This window comes from Anas platyrhynchos, chromosome Z (genome assembly GCF_047663525.1).
Source record: "Anas platyrhynchos isolate ZD024472 breed Pekin duck chromosome Z, IASCAAS_PekinDuck_T2T, whole genome shotgun sequence".
NCBI classification, from domain to species: Eukaryota; Metazoa; Chordata; class Aves; order Anseriformes; family Anatidae; genus Anas; species Anas platyrhynchos.
The window spans coordinates 75,330,775-75,352,055 of NC_092621.1; the positions used below are offsets into that span (position 1 = coordinate 75,330,775).

Below are 21,281 nucleotides of genomic sequence, written 5' to 3' on the forward strand. Positions count from 1 at the left end.
ATACATCAACAACTACTGTGTTCTTAGATTACTTTTCTGTCCTTGTTATTACATTGCACTTTAGAGTTACAGAAGAGGCAAATATTTTTTATTTTTTTTTTACCATATATAAAATTCATCTCAAAACTCCTATACTGGTATTACAGAGGGAAAATTAGACAAATGAGACTTGTTAAACCCTTAAAACACATAAGCAAGAAATCGGGGTCTGTCTTACAATGCACTGTCATAGCCTTTAAATTTGTAGGCAAAAAAGTCCATAAATATAAGCCTTAACTAGAAAAATAAACAGAAACCGACAAACAAAAACACCCTCTCTCTGTAAAAGAGACCTTGATGGGGGTAAGATATGGATACTGTGCAGCTCTGTTAATGAGCTGCTGTCACTTGATACTCTTTTTGCCTTCGTGGAGAACTTTCTGTGCACCAGAAGAACTTGAGATTCAAATAATGGACGTCAGTAGTAACTAAATAATGATTCCCTATTTAGTCCTGCACTAGACCGAGTGTTTTGTTTTGTTTTTTATTAAACTACCTAATTGTCTAATTACAGTTAGTTACATAATTTTGTTTTAGTTCAGACCCATTTGAAGTACAAGTATTTCATCTGTAACATTATAGAGCCACATAAATCAAACATCCCTGTTTATAACTGCCTTAATATAACAGTGTGTTATGTGACATAGTATTTAGATCTTCCTTTCAGTCTCCCTAGTCAAAACGAGGGAGTGTTTTAAAGTAAGGCGGATGTTATCACCCGTTATTGGGAGCGTAAGTGATTAGGTATGTATATTTAAGGTTAGCAGTGTGTTTTTTTAGATTGGATCCTGGACTTGGGAGGGGGAAAAAAAAATCAAGATTACTCAGCAGAATTTCTCAACATACATTCAGCATCTTCGTCAAGCCCATTGTTTCTATGCAATTGATCTGCAAAGTTATCAGCATTTTTCCTGTTAGATTACATGAGACAGTAAGTGAGAAAGATATCCCAGGCAAGACAGGATGTTGTTGCTAACGTCTGATGGTTGTACCAGACCTTTCAGAAATAGTTTTGTGCTTATCTTTTTATTTTCCATATGACAAGTGGCCATAATTACTGTAAAAATCTTTTTCAGGGACCTTGACTAAAATCTGGTGCATCACAATAAAGATTCATAAACATACCCTTCCCATCTGATGTCTACCCTTCCTATAAAATAAAATTAGGAGAATCTAAGTCCCACTGAGCAACAAGCAGCTTGTATAACAGCTAATGATAAAGATAGGTGGTAGTCAAGCAGCTTCCTCAAAGGAAAACAACTTGCACCAGCAGCAGCCATGGTCCTGCACCAAATGCTAAATACAGGGCTCCATAAAGGAAGTTCTTCATGAATTTTTCTGTGTATTTAAGCATTTATAGGATGCCTTGAAGGTGAAATTGACCCAGACCATCTTTTGGCAGACAGACTGTAAAAGTGTCAATCCAGTGCAAGAAGAGAAAAAAAAGATATTTATGCCATTAAAACTCTTAGCATCAAGAAGTATGGTGTTGTGTGTTAAGCTTGATATTCCCGTGGTTGAATTAACATCAAAGTCTTTTATTCTGGGAGAAGCTTAAAGGTAAGCTTCTCGAAGAGCATTAACTGGTTACTCTTGAAACTGAAGACACTCATTTATCAACAAACTTAAAAACTGAACTTCAACTTCAATGGTTGAAATTGGGATCCATCACCTATCAAAATATTTAACTAGTTTAGTACCTGTTAGTACCTACTGAAGTCTCTGAGAAAAGCGATAAATGTGTTGAAACACATAAAGAAAAACAATGAACAATGAGACCGTTTATGCACTTGTCAAGATGACCAGAGCCTTAGTTAGAGAGAATTTGAAGCTATCCAGTCACTCTGAGAATACACACCAAAAGGAAAATGATGCATAATGCAACCAAACTTTGTATAGTAAGGAAACTGTACAGCAACTTCTGGTCAATGCATATGATAGAGTACTCAGGTAACAAATCCTTCTCAAAAACTTCATGTGCTCTTCGGCTGAAAAACTACTTTCATTTGTAAACGAGGAACCTTAATTGCATAACTTAGAAGGTATTTCCAAATTTGTTGACCAGATGAGTTAAATTCTAGATAGACAGGAATGGCATTATGCTGAATGCACTGCATTGCAGCTACTGAATCTCATATTGCTATTGGGCAACTTGGCCATAGGAAAGAATTGGAAATAAGAGGGGAGAGGACAGGTGAGAAGTGCTGAAAAATCAGCTAGTGACATTCCAGTGCTCTTTTATAAGATCTAAATCTCTTAATTTCCATCTTTTCTCCATGCTAAACTGAAAGTTTTCAATTAGAAAAGAACCCAACTAGAACTGGGCAACAAATGTCTCCCTCTCAAGATATTTGGGAACGTACCTCTTCTACTGGTATCATTGTTTGAGTCTTATCTGTCGATGTATAGCCAACGCAGACTTGGGTTTAAGGGAAATTGCATCTCCAGCTTTCTTCTGTTTTTAGGTCCAAAACCTCTGAGTTCTTGAAAAAGCTGTAATAGATCAAATGTCACTCTTCAGGCAGATCAAACTTTTCAGAAAAAGTTTATATTATCTCTTGACCATTAGAAAGGAAATTTGGTCTAAGTGCGCAAACTTTTTTAACATACACTTGTCAAAGACAAGACAAAGGGTCTCAATCATGTAAGTTTTGAAGTCACTACCTTAAAGAAGTCTGTCCTTTTTGTGAGTGGACAATTTTGCCTTTTTTTTTTTTTTTTTTTTGTATCACCCAAGCAGAATCCATGGTTGACAGCAAAGGCATTGCTCTGGAACTGGTCAAATATATCTGAACTTAACAAAATACAAGGTAGGTGGGTGTGGTGTTCTATTATTTTTACTGTGTGTTTGTTTTTTTTTTAAACATACATCATCTTGTTCCCAATTCTGTAAATGTCTGGGGCTGTAGAGCAGACATTTGGGAAAGGTCCCAATAGTATGAGATCTTACCTGTTTGCATATTCACGAGTTACTGCCACTTCTGTTTCAGCTTTTTAGTAAAAGAATAAATTCTGGTACCAAAAAGTTTATAACCATACTGTTTAAAAGTAACTTTCCATTTTCCAAGGTAGATGCTTACCTCTAACTATTTAAGGAAAAACAATTACTTGGGATTATATTCAGAGGGTATAATGACAGTAGACAGGAATTTGAGTTGGGATTTGTTTTTGGTTGTGAAAGAACAGAAGACAGGTAAGAATCCCACTCTCTACTGCATTTATTCAAAAAGACATGGTCAAAGAAGCAAAGTCAGACTTTGGGGTATCAAAACCTAGCACCAAAATGAAGCATTACACTAGAGGAGTACACTTCTAGCCTTCAGAGAACAAGTGTGTTGCTCAAAGCTGACATCCCTTCTATAATGAATTTGAATTTTCTCCCCTCAAAAGTGCTTATATTCAGAGATCACTGACAGCTTAGTCAACGCGAGATTTGCGCAGTGCTCTAGTCCTGGCCAAGAGACACAGGCGGTCACTAAGTACACATGTGAGACTTCAACGTCTGCTAGGCTTGGACTCAGTAGCTGACAATGAAATCCTTCCCAGACTGGCTGAGAATTTTGGCTCAGCAAGGGGGCACTGCACTTCCCTCATCACCCCAATACTTGCATTGTTTAGCCTCCTGCCCGTTCACCATTATTCCTCGATTTTGGATACATGAACAACAGGGTCTAAATTAGTGTTGTGTAACACACAGAAGGACAAACAGAAGAGCATTAAAGAGAAGTAGTCAACCAGAAAGTTGAGAAACAGGAAGCTAAAAGCTGGCTCTTTCAGCCAGCATCTAAGTTTTGGAAATTTTTGTGCAGGTGCTACAAGCTTGAATCTGATGGCTATAGAAGAGAACAGAAAGGCTAATGAGAAAAAGAAAAGAAATCTGATTGATGAATCCCCAAGGCTTCAGGTCTCTCATCCCTGTCTCAGAGAATGAAGCAGTCTTCAACTGCTGAAGTGGATCAGAGTGGTTGTTTTCCATCCTACTGAAAATGGAGACTTCTACCCTGTTCAGGTGTTACTGAACTTCAACTGTTGTTGGAGATGTGCTTTTGTCCTCTTAAGATACATTTGATATAAAATGCTTCTTCTTAGATGGCTGTAGTTGCTAAAGAAAAAAAAATAAAAGGAAGTAAGATATTATTAGCTGCACAAATATAAGACAAAAATAAACCCAAAGCAACAGACAAAAACACAGGAAAACTCAAGTGAGTACAGATGTAATGACATTTATTAAAAGGCATGCTACAACAACTAGAGTTAGGAAAAGAGTTAGGTGTAGATACCAAGTAATCAGCAAATACACAAATCTAAAGGAAACCATATATTGCAGTGTAAACAATTTCAATCTAACCATGCACTACACAATTAGAAAATAGTTTTTGTTGTTGTTGTGTTGTTTGTTTGTTTTTTTAATATTACATCATCTTTGCCCCTGTAATATAAATCATCTCAACAAACATGGAATCCTTTTTCTCCAATGCCAGAAGCTGCTTTACAAATGAAAGCTGGTACTGTTGTTTATTAAAATATACAAGACAATTGATTTTTTTTTTAATATATATATAAAAGCATTTTATACTTTCATTTGTCCCCCAAAACAGTTTTTGCCAGGTTTAAAAAAAGGTTACACATATTTACAGCATTTTCTTGTGTTAGACGAACACATCTATAAACCAAGAAGGGACTTTTATGAACAGATAATGTAAAATGAAGGAATGTCAGTAATTCCTAGTCATGCTTTTGTGTGTCTTGAATACAGTACTAAAAGTAGCCCGTTAACTCCTTACCCTACACCATTTGGTTCCCTTTGTGACCTCATTTTCTACTACGAGTTTCACCTACCAGCAGCAGTCTCAACTAAAGTCCACTTTGCACTGGGTCTTTCCCATCAGAGAGGAAACACGTTTTCACAGCACATCTCACTAAAACTGGTACAGTCAGTCTTTGATCACAGAACGTGATGCACTGATGCAAGAATCTGCTTGGTTAGCCGCTCCAACTTAATTTGCTGCTGCAGTTCTAGGGTGAAATTTTGCAGAAAGTCGACAGTACACTCAAGAAAGATTGGAAAGTGCTTAAAATGGGCTAAGTACATAGGTGGTTAGGTTCTCGCTCATCATAAATAATGCACAGTTTCCAAGAAGGGGAAAACTGTTTACAGTGGTGACGTTAATCTAAGGTAAAGGCTTTCATCATCTATCAAGGACCTTCAACTACGTAAGCATTTTATTTGTTGGGGACTGCTCCAGGCACAAGCTGTTGTGACAATTCTAAATTGGAAATATCTGGATTATGCTTGGATTCTGGCATACTGCAGTACAAAATAAAATAAAACAGAATACTGCAGTGGTAAAGGCAAAGATATAATTACATCTGTATTGAAAGTTGCAATTGACTGCTTGTATAGTCAGTGGACAACATTCATTCTTAACAATATAAATATACCATTTCAAGGGGGAAAAAAAAAAGGTATTTATTATACTTAAACCAGCAATAGATAGAAAAAAAACCCTACATATAGGACTACAGAAGGCACATAAACTTTGGTCCCACTTTGTGTTGGTCCCTGCCCACCCTACACAATAAAGCCCTGAAATTAAGAATTTCAGGATTTTTCTGTTCTTTCATGAAATAATGCACAATTCTTAACTGTTAGGTTTTGCTTTAAAAAGAACAGGCAAACAGCCTTGTATATAGCGAAGAGATCTTCAGAAGACAGAAGATGAAGGTAATGAAAAAAAAAAAGTATAATCTGAACCCTACCTCTTTCAGCACAACTGGAAATACACTCAGTTTGGTAGGTCTGCTTTGGACAGCACCATGCCAAGACAAAAGGTTGAAGCAAAAAAAACAAAAAAAAAGACAAAAAAAAAAAAGCTTCTTATAAGCAGTTACCCTCTCACTTGAAAAACAGCAGTACGTGCTACTCGTATACAATAAGAGTAGGTCCACAACCAAAACAGAATAAAAACCTCATCGCTTTGCTAAACAAAATGAATGAATCTGCAGAGAGCAAGACACGCTGGCAATTTTTTTTTCAACAAGGGTAAGTAGGTAAGTAGTTTTCTCAGCATACAAACCCAGGTTCGCCATCCCCTGAAGCAATTTGTTCCAGTTTTCGAAGACATTTTAAAGAACTTGGATGTAAAAGTTCTACCATTAAGCAACAAATTGCAATTGAAAAGGCACTAAGGGACATCCCCGGTTGCTAAAAAAGGCCTTACTACACTTTGAACCAAGCGTGCTTCCACCAAAAAAAAAAAAAAATAGAGTTGGAGGTAACCCAGAGCTGATTTTTGACTTGGTATACATAAAGGCAGAGAACTCCATCATCAGCCATTGCTGGCAGCCACGGTCAGGATTTAAACATTAGTGTTCTAGAGTACAACTTATGAGTTACATTATACACATTACAGGGTACTCCATGAATGACTTAAACGGGAACTAAGAATTTACGTTAAAGAAAGTATTAACTTCTCCTTAACAACTTAATGCCAGAGTATAGAGAAGATGGAGCCAGGAACGTCTTTGAGAATTGCACAGTAATAGCACAGAAGGCAACGCATGTAGGATGCAATATGCTTAAAGCCTGATTACACAAGGGAAAAAAATCACAATGAGGGCAGTCAAACATTGCAGCTGTGGCTCAGTATTTGTGAAATATCCATTCTCAGAAATACTGAAAACTCTGGACAATTCTCTGAACATCGTCTCAAAGTTGGCCCTAATCTTAGTGAGAGGTAGGACTAAAGCCTTCAGAGGTTCTTTTCCAACGTGCATCTGTAAGAACCTACATCCTGTGTAAGGATCTGTAGGATAAAACCATTCTTTCCCAAGTCCTGCTCTTTTCACCGATCCCAAGCTCGTATATGCTTTTGAGAGCCATGAACTGAGATGCAACTGCGCTTTTGCAGCCAGGCACTGATGAGTCAAGCACAAAGCATGAGAATTACTCCTGCCATCCTGATCCTCCGCTAACGGTGCATTATAGTACTGGTTTTTGCCTGTAATTATTCAAGGCAGAATACTGAATGACATAAGCTAGCCTTAACTAGTACCATCTGTCTGTTAAGCAAGCATGAAGACGTACTGCTATTTTTGAAGCCCGCCTGCACTTTTCGTACAAGCAGGTCTCCGTCAGAGGCACAATCTCTACGATGCACACCAACCTAGATGCAAGTTCATGAGAACAACTCAACTAAAGAAACAGAGCAACAACAAAAGAAAGTTATAAAAAGACAGAGGATAAATGTATCACAACAGCAAAAACAAACAAACAAAATAAACCATAGGATCATAAATATCTACTACCCAGATTTCTCTTAAATTAAAGATCTGTAAATATCTGGCAACTTAAACTGTAGGCCTCTACATTTCAAACTGCAAGCAGTCCAGAGCTGACATTAGCTATACCTAACATTAAGACAAAAACAAAAATATATTCCTCTCTCTGAGAGAATGTTGTAGGCCCTTTACATTTATTTAAGGCCCTTTCATTTATCCCCTTACATCTATTTAAGCATTCTCACCTTCTGTTACTATAGTCAACAAATTAAAAAGGCACATAATTTGTCTGTTTGTATATACATATAACATTTTATACAGACAATATACATATACTGCTTCTGATATTATATATGTCAATATTAACTCTCAAATTTATGGTTCCTTTTCCCTGCTTTAGAGTTACATTCAGGTCTAATATGACTTCTCTCCTCTGTGGCTGTAGCTCTTCAAAAAAAGTGACAAATCGTATGTTATGAATAATGTCTTAATACTATCAAACCACTTGATGTGCAGTAACAAGAAGCGTTCTCAGTTCAGCAGCTGTCTGGAGCTGTTATCAATGTGACTGCTAAGAAGGCTGAACGCAGACGTGAGTTACGAATTAGCTGTCTTGTTGAAAATGGTTCTATCTGCAAATGAACAAGGCTGTCTACAACTGTCCTTCGCTGAAAATGTAAAGATGATACTTTCTAGGCTGCTCTGGCACCACAGAATTAATTTTCATGGAAAAAAAAAGAAAGTTTGAAAATTCACCAAACTGAATAAAAGAGGGTAAAACGGAAAGACTACCTCAAATCTCGAAGACAACATAGCTATACCTAAACCACAGTAACTTTCCATCAAATATTACATTCTGAATAATTATTTACTTGTGTACAGCACCTACTATGGCTACCTACATAGTCAGCACTTTACCAACTGCCAAATAGCACGTTTTTGTTGTGGTATAGAGATCTGGCACCTTCTTCACTACGGTTGGCTGCTGCATTTCTAATGAAGTTACAGACATTGCTAAAGGGCAAGGCAGCATCTCACTGATTTTACAAATGTAATTCAGGGAAACTGTTTGAAGAAGTTTACTCCAAAATTTCTAGCGTGCTAGAAATACACGCTCTAATCTAGAAAATAGGGAAAATCCTCCAACTCATAAAAAGAAATCATGAGAAAAATGAGTAAGCTGCAAAACTTTACTGCAGAAACGAACTACGGTAGTTTTAAGTAAGCAATGCTATGATATCACCTCTTCAAAAACTGACATTTTTTTTATAAATTCTAAAGAGAAAAAGAACTAAAAATGTATTTTTTCTTAAAATACAGTCAGAAATCAGTAAAGTTCATTTGTACTTTCAACACAAACTAACTGCATCTCAGCTCATTCTCCAAATAGAAATGGACAATCAGGATTGAACTTTTTGATATCTATAAAGGAAAGAATGCCCTTTAAGGTCAATATTGGGATGAAAACGCAGGAACCTGGAAGAGAATAATCTGATACAGCCACTGTCTCTCAAAAAGTTTGATAAAGTCCACAAACTGGAGTGAATTTGCTCTTTTACTTTTCTGTAGAGATTTTGTTTGTTTGTTTGCTTTGGTGCATTTTTCTGTGTGGGATTTTGTTGTTGTTTTTTTTTCCAGTCAAATATGGGTATCAGACAACTGCAACCAGCAAAGTTCAAAGAGGCCTACAGGATTGTACAATGAGTTAAACCTCTTTCCCACCTCTGCCCTATCTCTACATCAAAGCACCAGTAACTAGAATTCAGAGTGTTACTTACTGAAAAAAATAAAATAAAATAATACAAACGAAGTAGCAAGGAAAATATTTACAAAAACAGAAACAAGAGAATTTGAAAAGCCCACAATACATTTTTCAAGCTACTTCAGTAAAACTCAAAGCTATTTTATCTTAAGCACATAGTAAGGCACATAATAAGAAACTAAGTAAATACACAGTAACCATAGTGGTACAAAAAACTGCTGAGGTTTAATTTTTCATCCCCAAATATGACCTTACCAAAAATAACTTCTTAAAAATTCATTAAACCGTCATAGACCTGAATATTTTCTATAAGATTGTAAACATGTTTTTCTTTAAAGAAATGTAAAAAACTCTTTGAAATCAGGACTATTTTCCCCTCTTATATTCTCCAAAATACTATTACACAACACGACTTTGTAGTAAAAATAACACATCAAGCTTCCATTACATGATGAAGTCAAGCTAAATCTCTGATATCACATCTTGAAGAAACTCAAATATTTTTTATTCCACAGCGAGAAGGCACTGCCTTTTCTCTAATAATTTAACCCATACGAACAGCATAGACTTTGTTTTCTAAAAAAAGTTAGTTGTAAAGATTTGCCAAAGTATGAACACACACCTCAGTAACATAAATACTATTCAGAGGGCACTCACAGTCAATGCTTGCTTTTCTTCAAGAAATCCAAGCACTATTTCACATTCAAATTAGTGTTTAATATATGTAGAGTAGACTCATCATTTTGTTAGATTTTTTTTTTGTTGTTTGGTGTATTGTAAAAGCACTCCAAAATGTTTTGTAAGGCTGATTTGGAATAAAAACTAAAAAGATATCCTCAAAAGAAAATTCTAAGTAGGAAATTTGATGATAAATATTATTTCTAAAAGACATTTCGTAGAAGATCTTTTTATGAATGAATATTAAATGTTGATCACATACTGGCAGCTACAATCGAAAAGATCATCCCCTAATTCTTCGCTGTGTGTATGAATAAGCTTTTTCTTTTAAGAGGCAGAGTTGGTCACAGCTGCTTCAGTCTCTATTTGAAGATTTTAACCAAAACTGCAATGCTGTCTTAAAAGGAATGTTCACAGAAAAGTCAGATTGTAGATTTTGAGAAGGAAACTCGGAGGTGATGGTTGTCTCCAAGGTCATGATTGTGAAGCGCAATGAGAGCATGAACTGCTTCTTCCACAGAGCCCAGCTGGATAAGAGCCATTTTGCAATCTTTCCTAAGTACAACAAAAAACATTATTAATCCTAATCAAATTTTCATCACAGTAGCCAATACAAAAAAATAGTGCATGTATTTTTTCAGCCATGCCATATAAATCACTTCCACACTGAACAGTTGTGCAGTGACTCAGATTTAGTTATGCATCTGATAAAAAAGGGAGATACCAAGACTACATAAATTTTGTGGATTAATGGTCTACAGCCATGCCATTCTTCCATAACTACGCATTTCAAAAAGATGAGTCAAGATATGGTTCAAAGACCTCTAGGAAACATTTGTATTGTCTATATGTATGGGATCGTGCTAAAATAATGTTGCCAAGCAACATTTATAAATGCTAGAACAGATTCATTGTCATCTTTCACTTAACATTTTACATATATGTCTTGTATTTCTTTTTGAAGAAGGTACTATTCCATTCACATTCCTTAAACTTATCTTACTTCAAACACACGTGGAATTTGTCAAAAGTCCAAATATCTTTCATTTAATTATGATAATATAGTATCCCATTTGAAATTTTAAGATTAGAATTGTCATAAACATGTCACAGCTGTATAGCTGTTACCTATAGATAGTGTCATACAGAAATGGAGTTTCCCAAAAAAGCCATTATCCATCTTCCAGGATGAAAGATTGCACAATGTTTTTACATGAGAACTTACTGGAAGAATTTGAAGGCTTTCACAGTAGATCCAGTACCTGCAAAAAGGTTCTTCAGATCATCAACAGAAACAGAAGGCCTGTTTAAAAAACAAAACAAAACCACTTCAACTTGCAAAAGAGCACAGAGATCAGTAATATTATCAAATTCCCAGATCAGTAATATTATCAAATTCCCAGTTCTGGCTTCTAAACTAAATTTGAGCATCAAATACCATCTCCACCAACGTAAGCCCAGTCAACGTTTCAGCCCCCAAATCCTGGCTTTGACACTAAGATTTAGCACTGTAGTATGCTACAAAAATAATTCAGATACAATCTACTGCTTTTCATCCACCTTCAGTCCTGTCTCTGTTAAAATCAGATTGCACAAAAATTAACGGGTAACTCCAGATATATATGAGGTCGTGTATTAATTATTATTAGTATGCTTCATGTATTTTCAATTTTGAAAGTTTTCTATTTTACTCAAAAAGACACTTAAGAAGTGTTCTAAATATATTTTTTTCTTGTTTGAACAAAATTCCAGTTTCTTCTTCTTTTTTTCCCCTAAAACAGCTGCAGAACAAAAGAGGCCTGTGCAAACTTATGTTTGGTTGTCAGTTCACACATTGTTGACAAATTTCTAGCATTGAAAAAGGTTGTTTTCAGTTTTAAAGAACACACTTTTTAGTAACTGCTTTTTAAACACAACTTCCCCTTACATGATTATTCTAAATTCTCTACAAACCATTATTTAAAGCATTAGAAACATTAAAAACTGTATCTACATTACATAATGATGCTACTGATGAATTTGATGCAATGTAACTCTCAAAAAGCATGTCTTTAATTTTCCATAAAAATTTGTAACACAGAACTTAGGATATGAAAAAATAAATATATTTTCTCAAGAAAATGTAAACTCTATTAAAACTTATCAAGAAGAGTAATAACTTTCAATCCATTATCCTCTTCACTAGCAATAAAAAATGACAGTTAAAGGATTTGCTTGTTTTTAGTTACAGAGCAAAATGACCCGATTCTCAGGAAACTGTAGAAGGACAAGCAAATTTACAGCTTATGTCAGACTTTGTAGCTTTTAGAACATAACCTAAAAAACATCATCTTTCCAAGAAAATCGTACATGTAGGTACTCACGGGATGTTGGAGAGATGCAGGGTGGCAGATGGAGGAAAGATATTTTGGAAGTTCTTAGAGCCAGGCTTCTTAAAGCGATGTAAAGGGCTGTTGCTATAGTCCTTTGTCAAACCGTGGTCCTCTTGTCCTTCACGAGGCAGTTGAACAAACTGATGCTTTGAAAAAGTAGCATGGAGGACTTTCCCATAAAGCCTCTGTCCATTCAAGTTGCTGATAGCTAATCAGTGAAAACATCATTTGAACAGGAAAACAGATGATTGGAGTGGGAGAAAAAATGATTCTTTGCATACTGCTGTTGTCTCCTATTTAGTGTCAGATTACACATTCTCATTTTAAATAGCAAATTCCATTTTTATGAGGTGGGTTATGTTTCCCTTCACAACATTACATTTAAAACAAGTATAAGGATGTATATACTCTCCAGTCTAAATGCAACAGAAACATAAAACAGCTTTTCAATAAAGAGCACTTGATTATTTTTCAACAGGTACATATAAGATGATCTACATGAAAACTGTATGAGCTATTTACAAGGTAAACTAGAGGAAAATTCTATGATGTTTTAATTCTAACATTTACTAAACTGAGATTTGCAGTTTTTGTTTTTTTTTTTAATCATTATAGGAAAATAATTTGCATACATGAAAGTAAGCAGATCAATATATGAAAGATGAAGTTTGTAAGCATCACCATGATGGATTAAATTTGTTACATTAGCCACTGACAGATGGCAAATTCCTAATCTTTATCACATTCATGGTAGCTAGAAGCATAACTGCCTTAAAAATGAGTACCTAGTTGAGCCTGGTTTGCATCTGCCATCTGAACCAAAGCATTTTCTTTTTTCTTAAACATGATCTTCACACGATGCACATCACCATACACACCTGTGGAAACCCAGAAAGAAAAGTTGTCTAGAAAATTACTACAAAAACCTCAAGATCAAGTCTCTCTCTTTTGATTAACCTTAGTGTAAACAAAGAACAGTCACCTCATTAAACAGTTTGGTTAGAATATTAGTATGAAAGAGAGCTTTCAAGCTTGTGTATTATTTTCTGAGGCTCAGAAATAGGGGAAAAAAACAGTATATCTGTCATAAAACTGCATGTCCGTGTTCAACTCTTAAACAGTGTAACAGTGTTAAAGTCCCCACAATAGTGGCATATTAAAAAATTACCATGAGAACATTCTTCCCTGCAAGTAACGTATCTGACAATTCTGTAGTGTGTTTCCCCTGATACAATCTTTTTTTTTCATCTTACTTTGCTTTACCTTTCTTTGCAGTAAACAAATCAGAGCACACACTGAAGTTGTTCTGAAACCATAACCATTCTGCCTTTTTGGTACCTGTGTACTACTGAAACTACTGCCTCAAAATTATTGTTATTTTAAAACCAGCCCATTCTATTGTGCATTTTCTGGACAAAATGGAACTTTAATTTACCATTGCTTGTCAGTTAAATAAAAAGAATTCTAGTCCTGTAGTTTCTCAAGGTATATTTGACATATCTTACCAAATAGGATGAAAAGTCCATGTGGTGTGATGGCCTGTTCAAATGATAAAATGAGTATATTATTTTTAAAGCCATGCAAATAAAGAAATCTACTCCGTAAGTGCGTGGTAAACAAAAAGAATGGGAGAGATACTGCACACTAATACATAAAACTGTTTCTCCAAAAGCCATTCCCTTCAGTAACTACAGCGTATAGCATTCTTGTTAATATATATCTGCTATGCATATATGAAATATTTAAACAAGCTAACACTTCAGCTCATGCATTTTCATCACTCAAGACTGAGTCATGCTGAAGAAGTTATTAATATATTAAGTGACTTAATTACTTGAACTTATTCTTTCCAAGCAGTTCATTCACTGAAAAATCAAAGCCATTTGCTACACTAGAAATAGAAAAGAGCATTCAAGAACTCATTTGTCTTTTCTAAACAGGAGATACCAACAACAAAACTAAAACTGGTTGCTTCTAAATGTATTTGCATTGTCTTCAGTTTTGTCCTCATCTCTGCACATGACCACAATATGTGACACGTGTACTATTTAATTGCTTATATATGAAACATATGGAAAATGCTGTTTAAATTTTGTTTGATTAGAAGTTGTGAGAACGAAGCCTGACTCTAAAAGAAGTAATTTTTCTTCAGAGGTTTTTAATTAAACCATAGTGTACCAAGTTCCCCAAGTACCAAAGAAGTTAATTTATACCTTAATGAAACCAGATTTTATTCAACTGAGATGAAGATTTTGCTAGAAATAAGTACTAAAAATACCTACTTATCAGAAGGCACTATTTGCATTCTAGGCCTATTCCTTTGCAACTCACAAGGTCTGAAATGTTTATCAAAACGTACCTGAATTATTTAAAAACAGAACACACTGCAGCCTAAATATCACCCTATAAAGGAACAATTACTATCAATGTAAAATTTAAATGTTTTTCAAGTTTACTCTTTTGCCTCGAGTACTTTAATTCAATGCAGAATTTATTTAAAGGCATTTCTTAATGAAATGAGACTGCAATATTTCTACTAAAATATGCTTTTTTGGGGAAGATGAGCAAAATAGCTAATTTAAAAATCATGAAGGATAGTTCAAACACACAGTGAAACCCTGCAGTAGAGTAGAAATGAAAATTGAAATTAGATGAACCAGATTTTCAATACATAGAAAAAGAAGAAATAGGCTTCAACCACTATCAACGAACAAGTGTAACACACTTTCCTAGAAATGTGTTTACAATGACTTATATTTCCAACATTTAATGTTGTTGTATGTTCTTATTTTTACCTCACTTAACTTAACTTAAATTTAAGTTTAGCAATATTTAATGAATTTATGTTGTATCATGCATTGCAGCGTGATGTTCTACATGACTTCTTAGATATGATTAGTATTAGGTAAAGTGGCAATATCCTAAAACCAGCTTTGGTCTGTCCTTTACATATCCTTATTTTTAAAAAGCACATTCCTTTTAGATTCAGAAAATCATCTTGAATAATTTGCTGTAGGAAGCCTGTCCACAGCAATCATCAGAAATTAAGTGATAAGATACACTAACAAAGCAAAGTGTAATTGGTTTGTCTTACAGTCCTAATAAATCTACAGTTGTTTCTTTTTATGCTTAGTGTAGAATTCAACTATTAGGACAAAAAAGTAGGAAACACAGCCATTACTTAAATATTAAAGGAATTGGTCAACAAATTTTTAAACCTTAGTAATAATGAAGTTAAATTCCACTTTGACTATAACTCAGTTTTATCAGTTTTATGGTTAAGTGAATTTAATGAGTGAGTGAAACAAATAATTTTACATTGCTGTTGAAGAACTGCTTATCAGCAGTCAAGCAGAAATGTGTATTAAGACATGGCCTTTGTAAAGCTTATTTATTTATTTAAGAGATGTATATTGCTTTTAATTAAGTATATCAGTGTGTAAGGTTTGAATAACAGGGGCAAGCTTATGAAACAATCCACTATACAAATAACTATCCAAGTTGTCCCTGGCAATTTTACAGCCAGCATACCAAAAAAAAAAGAAAAAAAAAAAAAGTGGTACTATGGAAAGTGAACATGTTTATTTATTAACTTTTAAAAAAATAGAATCAGAGAATTAAATTAACTTAAAAAACTAGAATCATAGAACATCCTGAGTTGGAAGTGACCCACAAGGATCACCAAGTCCAACTCCTGGCTCCACACAGGATGACCCCAAAATCAAACCATCTGTCTGAGAGCACTGTTCAAACACCTCTTGAGCTCCAGCAGGCCTGGTGCTGTGACCACTGCCCTGGGCAGCTTGTTCCAGTGCCCAGCCCCCTCTGGGTGCAGACCCTTTCCCTAACCCCCAGCCTGACCCTCCCCTGTCCCAGCTCCATGCCGTCCCCTCGGGTCCTGTCGCTGTCCCCAGAGAGCAGAGCTCAGCGCCTGCCCCTCCGCTCCCCTCATGAGGGAGTTGCAGGCCGCCATCAGGCCTCCCCTCGGCCTGCTCTGCTCTGGGCTGAAAAACTAGGAAGAGCCTATCAATGTTTTGAAATGCATTTGTTTTGTCATGCTTTTATCTTCCTTTCCTGTCCCTCCTGTTTCTCCGACTCCTCATGTTTTGTATCAAATGAAAAATTCTTTGGGTCCTCTAATGATAAAGTGGTACTCAAAGAACTCTTAACTGAGATACCAGTGAGTGTAGTCATAATACATGTATACATTGTCTACCTCATCAAACATTTCTCACACCTGACCATAGACCCTTTGCTAATTAGTAAGCTTACATTACACTGCTAGATTATGTTTCCTGAAGTAAATTGTGCTGAGAATCTTTTCACTGCTGACCAGGGTTTTTAAGCCCCATCAATACTGCAAATTATCTCAAACAATAATAGAGCTGGCCTGTTTTTGATACCATCAACACAACAGCATTCCTAACGTATGCCTTCTGCTTATGTTCATTTCCAAAAAGGATTCTGCCAGTTGGTGTACATGGATACTTGCATCACTTCTATTGATCATACTTACCTCAGGGTTGAGGTTGCTGACCAGTAAAACAGAATTTCCTGGAACACCAGTAACACCTGGAATAGTTATCCGCCCAGGTGCTGCAGATGTGGGGACTGCAAGAGAACCAAGTGCTCCAGCGACAGCTGGAACTGCAAGACCTGCAAAGGTATTAATAGCAATGCTTGAGACATTTTAGAAGACAAAAGCAGGTTAAGCAAAACCATCAATATTTGATTTAAAAAAATGCTTTAAAGTTATTTAGTTATTCCTAGTATCTGACCAGTAAAGCAGGATGCACCTGCCCTCTAGAGATGAAAAAATATTGAGCAGCCCAGAAAAGAAGTTAGCACCAAAGTTTATCCTGTGCGAGAAAGGAAAAGATCACTCAATCTAGAAAACTATTTATTTCTCATCTAGCTGTGAAGCCCAAAAAGGAAAGACTTCCTACTTTACCTTTGAACATAACATAAGTTTTGTAATTCTTAGAAAAACAGATGCTTAGAATTTCTTCTTTTGCAGGTTATCTTTATCATGGCATTAAATTTCTTTACTTATGGAATTAAAAACTGTATCAACATATGTGTTTTATTATGGCAAGAAATTTTACTGAATACTATGATATACAAAGGTAATCAGAATGACTCAGGTGAACATTGGGTTCTGATTGCTAGACTTAAATTGCTCTGAAACCAGGTGTACTCAGATAGCAGTACTGCTTTTTGTTTTTATATATATATATATATATATATACACACATGCACACATATGCACACATTTATATATCTATATATATTTAATAGAACTTACCAGCACCATGAGGAAAGGCCACGGCTTGGACAAATCCAGCAGGCCCTGCATATGGTGGCAACACAATGCCATGGGAGCCTAGAGATAACAGACACATCTAATTATAACAGACTTGAACATTCCTCTCAGGAATGGGACTCAGCTGCCAGCACTGCTATTCTGAATGTGCTTTGTGATTACATCTTTTATAAAAGGTTTGGGTTAAAAAACTCTAATGAAATGCCAGTTTCTACGTTTTACAAAGACAATTTTCAGTTACTTTTGAAGGCAAATATTCAGTGTCTTTCAGTGTCCCTCTCTAAAAAGAAGTCAGGGCAAGATGTAATTTAGACAAGTTTAATTACGAAAGCACAGCATAGATTGACATTCATTAAAGTTGAAGTACCTGTGGTGCAGTGTTAGCTAATGCACGTTTTTTATTCATAAAATGGAAATGTATTCTAGAATTTTTCTGGAAGAACACTCAAAGGTGTTTGCAGAGATGAGATACATCTATTTCCCAGATATTTCTAAAAAAAAACTAGGGTTAAATAATGCTGACAACTAAAAGAAGTCCAAGTTTCTGAAGTTTATTAGCTATTGAGATGAATAAAGGATACATATTTTTCTTTTTAAGCAGATGTACTTTTAAAGCTTGTATTAATTCATAAATAACACCAGTTGTAATCACAAATATTAAATGAATTTAGAATAACAGGGCATGGAGAGTCTTAGCATCAAAGATAGCTCAGTGGCTTTTATGTTATATGGAGTTAAGTGCTACCTTGGGCAGCAAGTAAGCTTGTGTTAGATACAAGCTTGAGTGTGAATTCTTTCATATGTTAGCACACTAGCCTGTTTTTTTAAACAGTGCATATATAATCAGCAAATACAACCTGCAAACTTGGCGAAGTGTTTGTTTTACTACTCAAACCTCCACCACTGACTAAAATAGCTACATTCACTAACAGATGGTTATTGACAGGAATAATACAACACCATAAGAAGTATCAGTTATGAATTACAAAACCAACAAATGAAACAGACACCACAGATCATGTACTCATGAATATCGCATCATGTTACACCTCCTCTTATCTGTAGTGACAAAGTGCCTTTAATACAAACAATGGAATACATTTATCACACCAAAGCAAGTCATTGTGTTCTTGTAATACACACACTGGTGCATTATACCAACAAGTTCTGGCCATATAGATATTAATCACTTATTCAAAATCCAGGAATGATAATGGAAACATTAATGAAGAAACAGATAAAGAGCTTTCATTCTGCCAAATGAGACCTGCATGTTGCACACTGATACCAAAATCAGGCATGTAAAAATAGTCAATAGAACTAATGCAGAAAGATCTGGAATTCTTTGTTGCATTTTTTATTTGTAAAATCACTTTCTTTACAGCTAGCACATTTCAAAGCATACTCATTCATACATCTCTGCCCATGCTCCGTGGGTGAGGGAAAGTTTTAAATCCAAAGCATTCATAAAATCCACTTGTTTATAGTTATACATTATAGTGCAATATCTCAAAAAAAAAAAATCAAGACCAATTCATTTTTGCTATTAAAACAACTTCAAGTCTGCAGGAGGAATTGGATGCACTATTCTGATAGAGATACCTACTTTATCTTCTAGTTCATCAAAACTGCCTGCAGAAGTAATAACATAGGAAGCGTAAGTACTGACATGACTCCCTATATTTTTTCCTAATGTCACACAGCTAAGTATTATTTGAACAAGCCTATGGCAGCATATCCACCTTGTAACAGCCGACAGGCATTAGAAGCACACTCCATCCAATCTATAGCTATTTTTGAAAAGAAAAACATCTATGCAGCTTCTTCACTATGACTACACTATAAAAACATCTTTGAGTCAGATGTCATAATCTTCCTTACATCAGTACACCTCTGCCGTTTTTACCATTCCTATAAAGGTTCAGACTGAAAATGGGCCAGCAGAGTGCCCTTGACACAAAGCAGCCCAATGGTATCCTGGCTTGCATTGGGTCAAGTATTGCCAGCAGGTGGAGGGTGGTGATTGATTGTTCCCTGTCCTCAGCACTGGTGAAACCACATCTGGAACAATGTGTCCAGTGCTGGCCCCCCAGCACAAGGGAGACATGGACACACTGGAGAGTCACAAAGAGCCACAAAGGCGATGAAGGAATGGGAGCATCTCTGGGAATGAGAGTGACCAAACACTAGCAAAAGTTGCCCAGAGTTTGTAGAGCCTTTCTCCTCAGAGTTCTTCAAAAGCCACCTGGACATGGCCAACCTATTTTAGGTGTCCCTGTTTTAGCAGGATGTTGGATCAGATGAGCTCCAGAGGATCCCCTCCAATCTCTGCTATTCTGTGATTCTGCAAAAATGAGATTACTAGCAAAGACAGGTTTGGAAGAGTGAGGGGAAAGGAAATTGACAAGTGTTCATCTGTTATTCCCCCCAGACCATGTTTACTATGTTATCTCTGCCCTACAAGCAAGTTTGTCCTTAATCTCTTCTAATTCTACTTCACCTTTTCATTTACATTTCAGATTATGTAAATATAATTCATTAAAACACAGCAGATTTGTAACAGCCATGCAGCGTGTTTCCATGATGCTCTATGGCAAAATCTCAAAAAAAATATAAAAATAGACATGGATTTCACAAAGACCCAAAGCCTGCCTTTAAGGAGACAAGCAAAAACAATCAGGAAAGTAATGAGCACAACTCACTTTATTACTCTAATCAGAGCTACCATAACCAGCTATTCAAAAAAACGAACCAAAACCAGTATCTGCCCTAGCTATCATAAAGAGAAAGGAGAAAAGAATTATTCTGCTGCCCTTTCTATTGTTCTAACCAACATTAGATACCTGTTCAACAGCTGAGATAGTTTGTAGCTGTGTATTATTGTTAAAAGTTGTCATTAAAAAAATAGCTAAGATTTCTAAATTACCTTGTGAGCACTTCTTCAGCTAATCAGATTAATCTGTTTGATGATTTGCATTTATTACCAAAGTTGATTAGATGAGCACGTATGCACTACCTATGTCAAGAAGGTCTCTCCAGTGTCACTACAAGCAGACACCTCTTTCTCTACGCCACAGAAGTGACTTCTAAAATTGAAGAAAATTTCTGAAATTTTATCTCTTAGAAGGCAACTACAAAAGACACAAACACTACATTTATTAATGTAAGTCGTCTAAGATTTTGTTCTTTAAAGCAAGCAGCAAGACTAAATCCCGAAGGGTAGTGCAACATAAAAAGCATAATGATCATCCTGTATGTTCATCATTAAAAGTGAAGGTTTCTTACCAAAGGAAGCAGGTATGGCGGAGTCCATGACTGGAGGGCCATCACCAGAGGGAAGGTCAAGGCGAGTGAAATCTCTGCTTTTATCATTGTTGTACTTTACCTTAAGGCTTGTTAACTTGGAGAATTCTATACGCAGAGTGCAGCACGCATTGTAGATATTTTGGCCATCCATAGCCTGTAGAAATAGTTACGTTTTTAGAGACAAAGTGCATATTTGCAGCCTCCTTCCTAGATTTACTTTATTTTCACCCCACAATTGTATCCAAACAGAAAATCACTTTCTCTTTCTAATGTGCTGTTCTCAAACATGAGCTGGACAATTACACTGACCTTATCCTTCCCTGGACATCCTGTGTAGAGCCTAGTGTAGTCCACTAATTAGTATTACATTACCTTGTCCCAGTATATGAAACACAGATTTAAAAATGACTTTATTTCTGGTGAAGACTGGTGACCTGAACAGGGTGGAGAAGTGGGCCCATGTGAGGAGAATGAGGTTCAACAAGACCCAGTGCCAGGTGCTGCACCTGGGCCGGGGCAA

General features: G+C 35.8%; 1 protein-coding gene across 9 annotated transcripts in view; it reads right to left on the reverse strand.

Moving 5' to 3' along the window:
• Positions 1 to 4,246: 4,246 nt before the first annotated feature.
• PTBP3 (polypyrimidine tract binding protein 3) overlaps positions 4,247 to 21,281 on the reverse strand; it is a 67,351-nt gene continuing 50,316 nt past the window's right edge. For 8 of the 9 annotated variants that reach the window (XM_027446144.3, XM_027446150.3, XM_072031769.1 and 5 more), the window contains 8 exons: positions 20,741 to 20,915; positions 17,438 to 17,515; positions 16,649 to 16,788; positions 13,638 to 13,671; positions 12,918 to 13,010; positions 12,124 to 12,340; positions 10,986 to 11,063; positions 4,247 to 10,315 (listed from right to left, as the gene is read on the reverse strand). In XM_027446144.3, coding sequence (XP_027301945.1) covers positions 10,183 to 10,315; positions 10,986 to 11,063; positions 12,124 to 12,340; positions 12,918 to 13,010; positions 13,638 to 13,671; positions 16,649 to 16,788; positions 17,438 to 17,515; positions 20,741 to 20,915 — 948 coding nt within the window. In that variant the 3' untranslated portion in view covers positions 4,247 to 10,182. Of the gene's footprint in view, positions 10,316 to 10,981; positions 11,064 to 12,123; positions 12,341 to 12,917; positions 13,011 to 13,637; positions 13,672 to 16,648; positions 16,789 to 17,437; positions 17,516 to 20,740; positions 20,916 to 21,281 lie in introns of those variants that run through there. The other variant, XM_072031768.1, reaches the window with a different exon arrangement.